This window comes from Panthera uncia, chromosome B4 (assembly GCF_023721935.1).
Source record: "Panthera uncia isolate 11264 chromosome B4, Puncia_PCG_1.0, whole genome shotgun sequence".
Lineage (NCBI taxonomy): Eukaryota > Metazoa > Chordata > Mammalia > Carnivora > Felidae > Panthera > Panthera uncia.
The window spans coordinates 77124399-77137961 of NC_064809.1; the positions used below are offsets into that span (position 1 = coordinate 77124399).

Sequence of the window (13563 nt, forward strand, 5' to 3'; positions counted from 1 at the left end):
TTAAATTCCTGTCAGCAGTGGATGAATGTTCCAGTTGTTCCACATCCTCTCCAATACTGGCATTGTCATTCTTTTTAATTGTAGCTATTCTAATAGATATGTAGTGGTATTTCATTGTGATTTTAATTTGCATTTCCATAATGACTAACGATATCGAATATCTTTTCACATGCTTATTTGCTATCCGTCTATCTTCTTTGGTGACTCTTATTATTATCTCCTTTTTGCAGATGAAGATCCTGAGGCTGGCCTCCATAGCTAATCCTAATAGGTCCACAATAAAGATAGTGACCATGTCTGTTCAAGTCATTTGCCCAGTCTTAAAACTTGAGTTGCTTTACTTAATATTGCATTTTGAAAGTTCTTTATATATTCTGAATTCAAATCCTTTATCAGATATGTGATTTACAAATATTTTCTTCCAGTCTGTGTCTTGTCTTCTCAGGTTTGAACTGTGCGAGTTCACTTGTACGTGGGCTTTTTTTCCCGATAAATACAGCATATCTGCATGTGTAACTTTTGACTCCCCCAAAACTTAACTGCTAATAGCCCATTGTTGACCAGAAGACTTACGAATGACGTAAACAGTCAGTTAACACATATTTCGTATGTTATGTATATTATATACTGTATTCTTACAACAAAGTAAGCTAGAGAAAAGAAAATATTCCTAAGAAAATAACAAAGAAGAGAAAATACAGTGCTATATCGTGTTGATCGGGAAAAAAATCCACCTATAAGTGGACCAGGTCAAACCCATGTTGTTCAAGGGTCAGCTGTATTTGAGTGTGATGTATGAGATTTAATTGCTATATCCCTAAACTTACTCTGGTTGTTTAATACTAAATTCTAGGCCCTCAAGCCAAAATTTTAGGGAGGAAAAAAAGAAATAGTTACTATGACCAATGTTTTGTTACAGCCTAGGATACTTTCTTCAACAGCTCTGCCAGAGACAGGTAATAAAGAGGGCACAGCTGGCCTGCCCAGAAGGGTAGGAACCCAGACCTCAAACAACTCCAGGTTGCCTTTGGAAAGAGGCCAGATTTAGGCTGAGGGTGTTCTCATAGCTCAAGAAGAAGTAAAAGAGGAGGTCTAGTCTTTTCATGACTTGCCAGGGATCTTATACCTATGATTTTATTAATTCTTTTCTAATTTCTTTCTTTTCCAGTTTGTCCTGCTTATCATAATAATACATTTCTTGTGTTTCTTCCTACCCTACCCTGAACACAAGTCTGCCCTTCCTTTTATTTGCCTTAAAACAACTTCTCTCTAGCTCTAGAAATTACATGTGGTTTGAGTATTTAGACAGTTTAGCAAACAAGTCTGTATTTAGCTTATCCAAAGCCTTAATGTTTTTCTACATCATGAAAGTTTTTATGTTGAAGTGTAAAAAGCATTGAACTTGGAATCCAGTGGATCCCACTGTCCAGCTGTGTGGCCTTCAGCCAGGTATTTCGTGTCTCTAAATATGCCTTCTTATTTGCAAAGTGGAGATGGTAATAGAACATTGTGAAATTATGCAAAATATAAATAAGCATTCAGTGAACTTCATTGAATCTCAACATCTTTGTCTCCTCTTCAGACTGGACAGCCCTCATCTGGTTAGCTCTCACGGGCAGGTATCCTCACCCTGCTGAAATATTGCATCTCTCTGGATCTTTTCCCATCCAATGAGGCCTTCCAAAGCAGAGTTCAGATGTGAACACAACGATTTTGAACCAGGGTAGGATCATTCATTCATTAAGTGCTGAGTATATTATGTGGGCCAGGAACTGAGTTAGACACTTCATTCCATTCATTATAGGAAAACAAAAACAAAAACACTGGATGCCTACCATGTACATCACATGAATTTCCCCTAACATAACAATTCTACAAAGTGGATATTGCAACAAGCATTTTATGGATGGGGGAATAGAGGATATGGCCCCTAATCTAAGGGCATTTATAAGCCAGTTATAAGAAGAAAAGATCTGGTATATGAAAGTGTGCTAGAAATACAAGACAAACTATCAGAAATGTTAACAGAAGACACATGATGGACAGCCACATGATTGGTAAAGACAGGTGTTGCTCCCTCTGCCTAGAAGCCTTCCCCTTACTCCCTCCCTAATAAGTTTCTACTCCAACAATCAGCCAAAGCATCATCTCCCCTGTGAAGCCTTCTCTGATTCTCCCAGGCAAGCTTCAGTTTTTCTTCCTCTGTGTCACTTAGTCTTTGATCCCTCCTATCCTTACATAGTGTCATTGTTGATTTCCTTGTCTATTTTCCCCAGAGACTGTGAGTTTCTTGGGATCAGGGTGAAAAGACTTATTCAATTTCACCCAGAACTTGATCATAAAAACTAGAGAATACAAGGCTAGAGAAGAAGGGCAAGGTTAGGAGTGTAATTACGAATAAAAGCTCCAAAGTATGAATTCAAAGAGCATATTTGGTCAGGGTGGGTGGTTCTTGAAAGGTAATAATAGGGGTTATAGAACAAGAGGATTGAAAACCAAGGATTTGGACTTGATCCTGGAGTTAATAGGGAGTCATTGAAGGTTTCTGAGCAGAGGAATTATATGCTCTATTTTCATTTCAGAAAGAATAGTCTGGGTACAGAGTAGATAATGTCTGAAAACTGGACAGTCCATAGGAAACTGTTGTCATGGTCCAGGTGAAAGACAATGGGACCCCAAATAATCAAGGTGGCCACAGAAATGGAAACACTTTAAGACCAGATGGGGGAAAGCAACAGGAATAGGTAATTTCAGGAGAAAAGAGAAAAGCATGGAAGATGATTGGGAAATTGGGAGAGTGCTGAGACCAAGCCCAAAATAGGAAAGTTGAGGAATGGTTCGTGGGAGGAGAAAATAAGTGTGATTTTAGACGTGTTGGGTTTGAAATAGGGACAGGTGGAAAATTCCATTAGGATCCTAGGTAATCCCTCCGATGCCTAATGTTCTGATAGCCATGTTGGCCATGGCTCAGAATTAAAGGCTCAGAATTTAACCACAGACGCTCTGTGGAATGGCCCTTTTCCCAGTCCAAGTGATTATGTTTAAAGAGGTCTTTTGGAGATGTATTTGCCCAGCAGATGGTTCTGAACAAAACCCTCCAGCAACACCGTCAAAGATGACTAGGAGGTTGACAACACTGAAGCAGCTCACAGAGGGCTCAAGTGAAATCTGAGTTCAAACCCCTGCTCTGTCACTTCTCTATTTGAAGACTTACTGTTCCCCTATAGGAAGAACAATGCAAATAATAACATCACCCATCTTAATAACTTACAGTGAGAATTATATGTAAAGTGCTTGGTGCAGTTCTCAGCATATAGAAAGTATTAGATAATGTAAGCTATTATTTTTATTGACCATTATCATTATTATTACTATTATCATTGTCAGTAATTCACATGGCCATCCTCTATAGACTGTGATCTCCTCGGAAGCAGGGGGCCATCTTACTTATTTCTCTATCTTCAGCTCAGGGCATGGGACATACAAAATTTTTGTTTGTTTAGAAACTGAGGTGAAACCATTACTGTGATATATATTTTTTAATAAGCTCTTTATTTGGCAATAATTTTAGATTTATAGCAAAGTTGCAAAGATAGTGTGGAGAGTTGCCCAATATCTCTTACCCAGTTCCTCCCACTGATAATATTTTACATGGCCATGGTATATTTGCCAAAACTAAGAAGACAACATTGGTATGTTGCTATTAACTACACTCCAGATTTTATTTGTACTTTTTAAAGAATTTTTTAAAGTTTACTAACTTTTGAGAAAGAGAGAGAGACAGAGCATGAGCAGAGAGAGAGGGAGATACAGAACTCAAAGCAGGCTCCAGGCTCTGTGCTGTCAGCAGAGAGCCCAATGCGGGGTTTGAACTCATAAACCGAACCATGAGATCATGACCTGAGCCAAAGTCAGATGCTTAACCAGCTGAGCCACCCAGGCATCCCTTAAGATTGTATTTTTATGTAATCTCTACATCCAATGTGGAGCTGGAACTTACAACCCTGAGATCAAGAGTCACATGATCTTCCAACTGAGACAGCCAGGTGCCCCTCCCCCCCTTTAATTAATATATATATTAATTAAATATTTTAATGTTTATTTATTTTTGAGAGTAGGGGGACAGTGGATCCAAACCAGGCTCCATGCTGTCAGCACAGAGCCTGATGCGGGGCTCAAACTCACAAACGGTGAGATCATGACCTGAGCCGAAGTCAGATGCTCAACCAACTGAGCCACCCAGGTGTGCCCCTCCCCCCTTTAAAAGATTATTTGGATTTGATCAAAATCTGGGATTCAATCCACAGTACCACACTGCCTTCATTGTCATCTCTCCCCAGTCTCCCCTGGTTGGAGGCAATTTCTCAGTCCTTCTTTGGTTTTCATAACCTTGACAGTCTTGAGGAAAATGGGCCAGGTATCCTGTAAAATGTCCCCCAACCTGGATTTGTCTGATGTTTTTCTTGCAGTTGGATTGGGTTATGGATATGTGGAAAGAAATTCATAGAGGTGAAGTACTTCCCATGTCATATATGGGGGAGGGGGGATACATGAATACCCATTTGACAATCACTGGTGAGGTTAACCTTGATCACAAGGTTAAGGTAGTGTTTGCCACGTGTCTCCCCTATGAAGTTACTATTTTTCCTTCCTTTAGAAGCATGATCACCAAGTCTAGCCCAAGGTGGGAGAGTTGTTAAGCTCTACCTTCTGGAGGTCAGAGTATCTACACACATTGGAAGTCTTCTGGAAGGAAGATCTGTCTCCTCTTCCCCACTTATTTGTTAATTTATTTATTTAATCACTTATTTGTATCGGTGTTATAGATTGAATCGTGTCCCTCAAAACAAGAAATGTTGAAATCTTAGCCCCAACACTTCAGAGTGTGACCTTATTTGAAAATAGGGTCTTTGTGGGGCGCCTGGGTGGCTCAGTCGGTTGAGCGACCGACTCCAGCTCAAGTCATGATCTCACAGTTTGTGGGTTTGAGCCCCGCGTCGGGCTCTGTGCTGACAGCTCAGAGCCTGGAGCCTGCTTTGGATTCTGTGTCTCCCTCTCTCTCTGCCCCTCCCCCACTCATGCTCTGTCTCTGTCTCTCTCTGTCTCAGATATAAATAAACATTAAAAAAAAAATTAAAAAAAAAAAGAAAATAGGGTCTTTGCAGATTTAACTAAGTCAAGATCACTAGGGTGGGCCCCAATTCAATATGACTGGTGTTTATATAAAAAGGGGAAATTTGGACAGATACCCACAGAGAGAAGCCAATGTAAAGATGACCATGTGATTACAGAGGCAGAGATTAGCCTGATGTATCTGCAAGCCAAGGAATGCCAAGGATCGATGGCCACCACTAGAAGCTAGGAAAAGGCGAGAAAGGATTCTACCTAGAGTCTCAGAAAGACCATGGCCCTGCCAACACTTTAACTTTGGACTTCTAGCCTCCAAAACCGTGAAACAATAAATTTCTGATGTTTTGAGCCACCTAATTTATGGTACCTGGTTACAGCAGCCCTAACAAATTAATACAATCAGTATGCACTTGGACTTTTATTTTCTACTTTATTCCCCTTACTTATCTGTAACTTCTCCCACCAGCAATGAGAAACCTGGCTCCCAATATCCGTAACTTATTTGTTCAACACTGCTCTACATCTAAAGCAGTTTCCAAAGTTTGTAACCTATAAACCCAGGAGAAAATGTATCAACTAGAGCACAGTGTTTATATAGATTATGCTGTGCCTTTTATCTTTAGCCTTACAGTTTCCAGTCAAAACACTGTTTTCTAGAGTTACTGAGGTCAGCACCTTTTTTCCCCTCACCACCTTCAGTGTGCTTACGTCATAGATCTGTAATACAGTTAGATTCGTTTGCAACAGTCTACATTCTATCCTGGAATACCCTAGCAGCCTTGTTGATTTTTGTAAGTGTTTATGAAGTATGTGTTGGATGAAGAGATATAAACTCTAAGCTCTCAGAGAGCACCACGTCTCCCTATTACGTCCATCTAAGCTAGTTATATCCACATAAATAAAGGCTCTATGAATCTATTGAATACGCTTTGTTCATTTAATTACAAAGAAGCAAATCTCAGATCCCCAGTTGCTGCTTCTTGTCCACTAATGATTCCCCGTTCCCAACTGTCTGGCCGACTCCAGCCCAGTCTAGAAAAATGCCCTGCTGCCTTCCCATCTCTTCTCCCAAGCTCTGTTATAAAGCCTCATTCTCCAGGATGCCCTCTTTAACTTATTCTGGAGCCAGATGTCCCTCTCTTCTTGCACCCTACCATACTCTGGGCCTCTTAGACGCTTCGGCCTTTACTCTGAATGCAAGAGGAGGAAGAAGAAAAGAGAGAGAACGGCTGAAGTGGTGGGAGGGCCAGGAGACCTCCTGGGGTGGGTTGGGCTAGCCCAGAAGCACAGGAGTGATGGTGGAGCCTCCAAAAGTGGTACAGTGTGCCCCCTTACCTCTCAATGCTCTCCCCCAGGACTATCTCTGCTCCCACCCAAAACACCAACTTTTACTTGCATCAATTCCAAACTCCTTATACAGTAGCTGGGGGCCCGGAGATGAAGAGGGTGTGGGGCTCCTGTTCTCAAAGCACCAACAATCTAACGGGAAAAGTAAGACACACGAAAGGATAAACAAAAATTGACGACAGCAGCACAATAATGTGGATGAATTCAAAGGAAGGCACAGAGCTGGCCTGCCTGCTGAGCAGGTGAGGACGAAGTGATGGGATTTGGTTTGTGTTGAAGAGAATAAGGGTTCTGTCCCCGTGAGATGAATGCTTGGAATCCAGAGGAAGAATTGCCCTCTGAGCCCCGATTAGGCCACACCTTCATTTCCCCTAATCTCAGTTCAGCCCCAGAGATGGGAGACTGCCACGGGGTTCTGGGAAAGGTGACCCAACCAGCTGGCTGAACCAGAGTGTGCTCCCAGGGTCACTGTCCCAGAGCCATGGATGGTAGATGGGAGCACAGGTTTTTCGGGGTGAGGGGCAGGGGACATTGAGCACCACCAGAGGCCTTCGAGAAGGAGAGAGTCCCATGGTCAGAACTGTGTGCACCAGGACCAACTGGAAGGCTCTGTGGAGACTGCAGGGACCGAAGGCTGGAGGCCAGCTGAGGTTATCAGAAGAGTCCCCGTCTAGCCCGTGCTAGACTTTGGCCATGTCGTGATGTGATCATTGATCTGCATCCCCGGAGCTTTCTGCCTGTGAAATGGGCCACCACTTGTCTTTCCTCAGACTCAAAGCTCTAGGCAGGCCCTTTCCTTTACTGGGTGTGAGAGTCACAGAGCATAAGGGATCCAAAGAAGACAGTGTCCCGTACAGGAGGAGGAGGAGGCTCAGCAGAGTTTACCTCTGGAAAAGCCGAAGCAATAGCCCAAGCTGTTTTCACAGCCTTGGAAAAGCTTTCAGCAAACTCTTCTCTCTCAAGGAGGGCAGAGTCCCAAAGGACTGCAGCTTGGCCCACACTCCATCCTGAGCACTCACCACGTGCTTCAGATCCAATGGCTCCCGGCGCTGTGGTGAAGGGCATCCCCAAGGGAGGAAAAGCAGAGTCCAAGAGTCTCAGTCTGCAAAGAAGACACTGGTTAGATTCCAGCACCCACGGTGTACAGCTCTGGACACCCACACTGGAGGGGTGGAGAAAGGGCAGTACCGTGCAACAGTACTGTGGTGGTGCTGGACTGCTCAGCCCAGCTTGCACTGCAGGGAGGGAGCAAGCTGGGCAGGTGGGAGCAGTAAACCTGGGGGAATCTGTTTGAGAAGGGAGTGGCGGATATGAGAGGCTAGCCAAGTGTTGGGCTTTCCTGCAATATAACCTACAAAGGAGAAGCAAGATCCTGCAGGGAGCACGACCATCTCTTCCCCATCCCAAACTTCCCAGGGCCTTCCTGTTTTATGCAGGAGCAACAAGCTGGAACCCATGTGCAAGGCATAATAAATAGTGGTAGGGATTTGGGGACAGGACAGAGCTCTCCACCCTGGGGTCAGAGCTTGGGGCAGGAGGTCACAGAGTCTTCACACAGTGGAGGACGGTTGCCCCCTCCCACTCCCCCAACCCCCCTCCTCCCAGCCTGTCCAAACTGCGTCCGTGTCTCAGAGCCACTGCAAGGCACTGCTCCCCAAATTCATGTTCTAGGGTCCCAGGGTAGCCAACGAAGGGGGCAGAGGGCTGCTGGGAATGAAGTTCTTTTTTTTTTTTTTTTTTGTATTTACCTAAAAGTTCAGGAAGCCCTTGCTGATGTTATTGCTTGGGGGCCCAGAATTTAAACTTAGCCACTGCCCAGAGCTCTTGTTTTAGGAAAGAATGAGATGGCCCTTGTTGCATAATCCAGAGCGGGTGTGAGTTGCCAAAGGAAGCGGTCCTTCTTCCTGCCTCTAGGAAGGCCGGCTCCGCTAGGAGGCTGGGGATGGGTGGGGCACTGTCCCAGAGAGCCGCTGTGGGAGGTGGGGGTGGGGTAGACAGACAGCCGGAAGAAATACCCAGACTCTCCGGGTCCAGTGCCCCCCTGGGCAAAGCAAAACCTGATGAATCCAGAAAACCCAGTGAGTGATGCCCGGGGGGGTGGGGGGGGGGGAAGGAAAGGAATGGAGGAGTGGGCTAACCTGGATGAATGACAGAAGGGGGGGGGGTCTGTTTTCTGTCCACTGTTCCCAAGAGCCCCCAGAGTATGGGTTCATGCTAACTTGTGCTTCACCCACCCACCCCCATACACCACCACCTCCATAATTCAATGGGCTAATCCCTCACCACTACCCTGTCCCTTCCTGCCAGGTGTTCAGCGAGCGCATTGTCGCCCTTGCACACTGGACCCTCTGGGATACTCCCATGAGCCCACCGCGATCCTAGGGTTAAAGCCTGTTCATTCAAGGTGTGACTCCCCACTCTCTCCCCATCTCTCCCCTTGCTTCCCCCAACCGGTTCTATCGCCCAGTCTGGCCCCCTGGCCCGTGTTTTCCCACACTAACATCTCAGGCCCTGCTCTTCCTTGCCTCTCCCTTGGGCTACTTTCTCCCATCAGCAGTGGGTTATCCCAAGACCCCATTACCCATCATCCCTGCCTTCTCTCTTTCCCTTGGCATACATCTCCCTGGTGACTCCCACACACCATCCCTTCCCCATCCCTCTCAGACAACAATCCCCTCTCCACCAGAGTCCCCGCGGCGGCTTCATCCCCGACAGGACACAGACACCCGCGCTGGATTCCAGGTTTTTCCCTTCATCCCAATTCCCGTCCTCTCCTTCTTCCACCCCTCCCCACTCTCCAGTGCCTCCAGCCAGCTGTCCAGCTCCCAAATTCCAGCCAAGAGTCCCGGGAACAAAGCAAGAAAAATCAGAGTAATTTGGGAAGTAAACAGAAACTGGGAAGGGAGTGGGCAGAGAAAAGTGGGGAGGACCAGGTGGGGGCGGGGGGGAGGCTCTTCAGTCCCACCCAGTTTAGGGAATGCCCCTGCCTTCTCCCCCCACCCCCCTTCACCTGGCTCTTAAAGGGCCCGGCCCCTGACCGGCGGCTACTTAAGGCGGAGGGGCGGCGGCGGGCAGCAGCTGTGCTACGACTGCGCTGGGAGGAGTGGACGGGGCAAAAATCCTGACCATGACCCCCCACAGGCTGCTGCCGCTCCTGCTGCTGCTAACTCTGCTGCTCGCTGCCCGCTCAGGAGCCGCCTTGGCACGGTGCCCAGGCTGCGGGCAGGGGGTGCAGGCGGGTTGTCCAGGGGGCTGCGTGGAGGAGGAGGGGGGGCCGCCGGCGGAGGGCTGTAAGGAAGCTGGGGGCTGTCTCAGGAGGGAGGGGCAGCAGTGCGGTGTCTACACCCCTAACTGCGCCCCAGGACTGCAGTGCCAGCCGCCCGAGGAAGACGAGGCGCCTTTGCGGGCGCTGCTGCTGGGCCGGGGCCGCTGCCGCCGGGCGCGCGCGCCCTCGGGTGAGTCCGCGCCCCGCCCCTGCTCCGCCCACGTGAGACCCGCAAAGCGGCCGGCAGGGTCCTGGAAAGGACTCGGGCAGCCCTGCGAGCCCTGCGATGGGTTCTGCCATTGATGCTTCCCCTTCCTAACCCTGGGCGTCACGTTTGCGTGGGGGGGGGGGGGGGATGAAGGGGCAAGGGCGGGGAGCCGCTAGAAGGCCGGGATGCAGCTAGGGGCCCCTGGGGATAAAGCAGGGACATGTCCCAGCGGTCAACCTTTTTGGCCCCTTCTATTTCCTCTTGAGGGGAAAGGTGAGGGTGGAGGGTTTAGGGTCATGCCGTCTGCCACAGCATCCCAGCTCCTTCCCTGGACCCCGGAGCTGGAGAAAGGACCCAGGTGGTGTTCTCAGCTTCCATTTGGAGAAAGAGGGAAGGGAACCCCGACTCCCAAATTCTGCACACACACTGAGAAATATCCCCTCCTCTCCTCTTAATATCAGGGTGTCCAAAGCACCTGAACATAGGGCCTAGAACAGAAGGTGTCCCAAATCCTGAATTGTGTCAGACTACACTGGGGTCAGAGGGCAGACTCTGGGGGCCTCAAAAGGATGGGATAGAGGTGGGAAAAGAAGGAATCTGCCAAATCGGGGTTATGATTTAAAGCTGCTCAGAACCCTCCACCCACCCTACCCCACCCTACCCTAGGGAGGAAAATAGAAGGCTGAGTCATTGGGTGGATGGGACAGAAGTGAGTCAGAACCCAAAAGATGGGGGGCAGCAGGGAGAGATAGGGCAGGAAATAAAAGCAGCGCACTCCCTCCCCCCAACCAGGCATCTGATCTCCTGGTTTCTTCCACGGAAAGGGATGAGAAATTAACTTGGAATTTCTTTCAGTCCCAAACGCCTGGGTCCAAGCTGCTAGAGGGTCCTCATAGGAAGGGGTGTGTAGGTGGGTCAGAGGAGGCAGTGGGAGCATGGTCGTGGTAGGGTGCTAAATGGAGGGAATGAGAGGCAAGGTCTGAGAAAGGTGGAGGAAGAAGGATGCGAGTCAGGATTGCAGAGGAAATTGCTCTTGGGTTGCAGGTAGTAGGCAGGTGGGAGCAAATGTCTAGGTCTGAGGACTGGGGACTTGAGCAGAGCTTGTCTTTGGGCATGGAAAGGGAGAGACGATCCTTTTAGGGGCCATAATATCTCATTTTACACCTGGGGCGATTTCCAGGCAGTGCACACTCTCCTCCCTGCCTTTCCCTTGCCCTGACGCCCTGATTTATTTCCTCACTTCCTCCCATCCTGAGCTCTCCCTAGGCCCCCCAGACACCACGTGTGACATTTTCTCCAGAGCCAAGAGCAGCCTGTAGGTCAGAAGCCCTTCATTCCCTGCATCTTTGCAACCTGCCCTCCGCCTGTCCTGGTTAAGGGCTGAATCATACCTGCTCCTGGGACCACTGGGGTTGAGCTAGGCTGAGCTATGGGAGACCAGAAGGGAGAGGCCCCCAGTGCAAGCGCCCCTAAAGTAACCATGTCTACAGCCTGGGAGGGGGTGGGCTGAGTCACCGCAGGGTCACAGCGGGGACACACATTCCACTTGGGTCCCTGCTAACCCCCTCCCATACCCCTTGTTCTTCTGCCTCATCTTCCTGGCTTGGTGCACCCCCTGCTGGCTTCAGGGGGAACAGCCAGGTCTTTTCTCCCCAAGCCCAAGGCCTCCTAATGTACTTGTACTCGTCCTAGGTTTTTGCTTTCCAAAGTGCTTCTCCCTTATAAGCTTTAAAACTAGTCTGGGTTTTTTTTTTGTCAGGAAAGCTAATATCACCATTTGTTGGAGAAAGTAACTGAAGCCAAGAGAAGGTAACAGAGCCAGGTTCTAACCACCCTCATTTCTCCTACTTGGAAAGCCCCTCCCTTCCTCCCACTTCAGGGAGTCAAGGTGAACAGGGCTCTCTTCCGTTTGGTTCTGGTCTTTGGCATCTGGCTGATTTCTGGACTCTTCTTCCCCCATTTCCCTTGTGGCTGTAGGGGAGAATCCTAAGGAGGGTAAATCCCAGGCAGGGACCACTCGTCCACAGGATGTGAACCGCAGAGATCAACAGAGGAATCCGGGCACCTCGACCACTCCCGCCCGGCCCAGTCCGGGGGGTGCCCAAGACACGGAGATGGTGCGTTTGTGAATGGGAGGGAGCAGGCAGGGTGGGGAGTCCTACACACTCCCGTCCGAGGCTATCCCCTTGGGCCTGGAGAAGTCTCCAACATGCATCCTGGGAACCTGGCTGGTGGTGGGAGGGGGGTGGACAGTGGAGGTAGGCTGGACGGGTTCTGAGCTGCCTGCTCTCTCTTCCCCCAGGGCCCGTGCCGCAGACATCTGGACTCGGTGCTGCAGCAACTCCAGACCGAGGTGTACCGAGGGGCTCAGACCCTCTACGTGCCTAACTGTGACCATCGGGGCTTCTACCGGAAGCGGCAGGTGAGGCCCCCACCTCTCCTCCCCTCCATCCTGTGGCACAAGGCTCCTACCAGGGATGGGGTGGGGGGAGTTTACAAAGGGGCACAAAGAGGGGCGCCTGGGTGGCTCAGTCGGTTAAGCATCTGACTTCGGTTCAGGTTGTGATCTCACCATTTGTGGGTGCAAGCCCCACCCTGTGCTCTCTGCTGTCAGCTCAGAGCCTGCTTCGGATCCTCTGTCCCCCTGTCTCTCTGCCCTGATCTCTCTCTGCCCCTCCCCAGCTCGTGCTCACTCTCTCTCTCAAAACAAAGAAACAAACAAACAAACATTAAAAACAACAACAAAGGGGGCACAAAGAAGACACTGCTGCTGCCTTTAAGGATCCCCCAACTTTTAGGGCCCACAGAAACCTAGAGAATAGCCCCACGCTGTGGTAGAGGAGCCAGATTGCCTGACTCAGAGGTTCACATCTGCGAGGCAGCTCAGAGTCATGGAAGGCTGGGAACGCCCAGATGGCTGAGCCCCTCTCAGCCCAAGAATTCGCGTTTCTAACACAGTGCCCGCTGCTGCTGCAGCTGTTGGTTTGGGAACCACGCTTTGAGAACTACTGTTCTGCCTAGAAGAATGGGCACCGTTTGGTGGGTGGAGAAGAGGAGAGCAAGAGAAAGGGACCCAAGTTGTCTCCTTGTCCTGAGAGCTCTCAGAGGTCTCTGCACACTCGCACTTGGGGCCCACAGCCCATCCCCCACCCACAGGCCCTCCCATCCCTCCTGCGGGAGCCTCAGTGCCGCACCTCTGATCTGTGTGCCTCTCTCCCCAGTGCCGCTCCTCCCAGGGCCAGCGCAGAGGTCCTTGCTGGTGTGTGGATCGGATGGGCCAGCCCCTGCCGGGGTCCCCAGAAGGCGAAGGAGGCTCCTCCTGTCCCACCGGGAGCAGCGGCTAAGGCTGGGCAGGGGGCGGGGAGGGGGAGGCTGCAGGACCATTGGCAGGAGCACGGAGCTATCATCTTGGGTCATTTGTTGAGTGACGAACGAGTAACTCGGGAGCCCTGAGCCCCACACTCCACCGTCAGGCCCTTTCCCAGTGTCCCCCTCACCCCTGGGACCCCACACATGGAAAGATGGTTGGTGTTGGCTTGGGATGTTAATAAAGCTGTGTTGGGGGTCTCTGGCCTACGTCTCTGGGTCCACCTCTCACATTTATGGAGCCTCT

At 49.5% G+C, this 13563-nt stretch overlaps 1 protein-coding gene across 2 annotated transcripts; it reads left to right on the top strand.

Moving 5' to 3' along the window:
* Positions 1–8404: 8404 nt before the first annotated feature.
* IGFBP6 (insulin like growth factor binding protein 6) lies at positions 8405–13522 on the top strand. Of its 2 annotated transcripts, XM_049625564.1 has the most exons (6): positions 8405–8555; positions 8785–8881; positions 9164–9219; positions 11928–12067; positions 12253–12372; positions 13172–13522. In XM_049625564.1, the coding sequence occupies exons 1-6, from the start codon at positions 8420–8422 to the stop codon at positions 13292–13294; spliced, it is 672 nt and encodes a 223-aa protein (XP_049481521.1). In that variant the 5' UTR covers positions 8405–8419; the 3' UTR covers positions 13295–13522. The 2 variants fall into 2 exon arrangements, with proteins under 2 accessions (XP_049481521.1, XP_049481519.1); XM_049625562.1 differs by lacking the exons at positions 8405–8555; positions 8785–8881; positions 9164–9219 and adding an exon at positions 9500–9932.
* Positions 13523–13563: the final 41 nt, after the last annotated feature.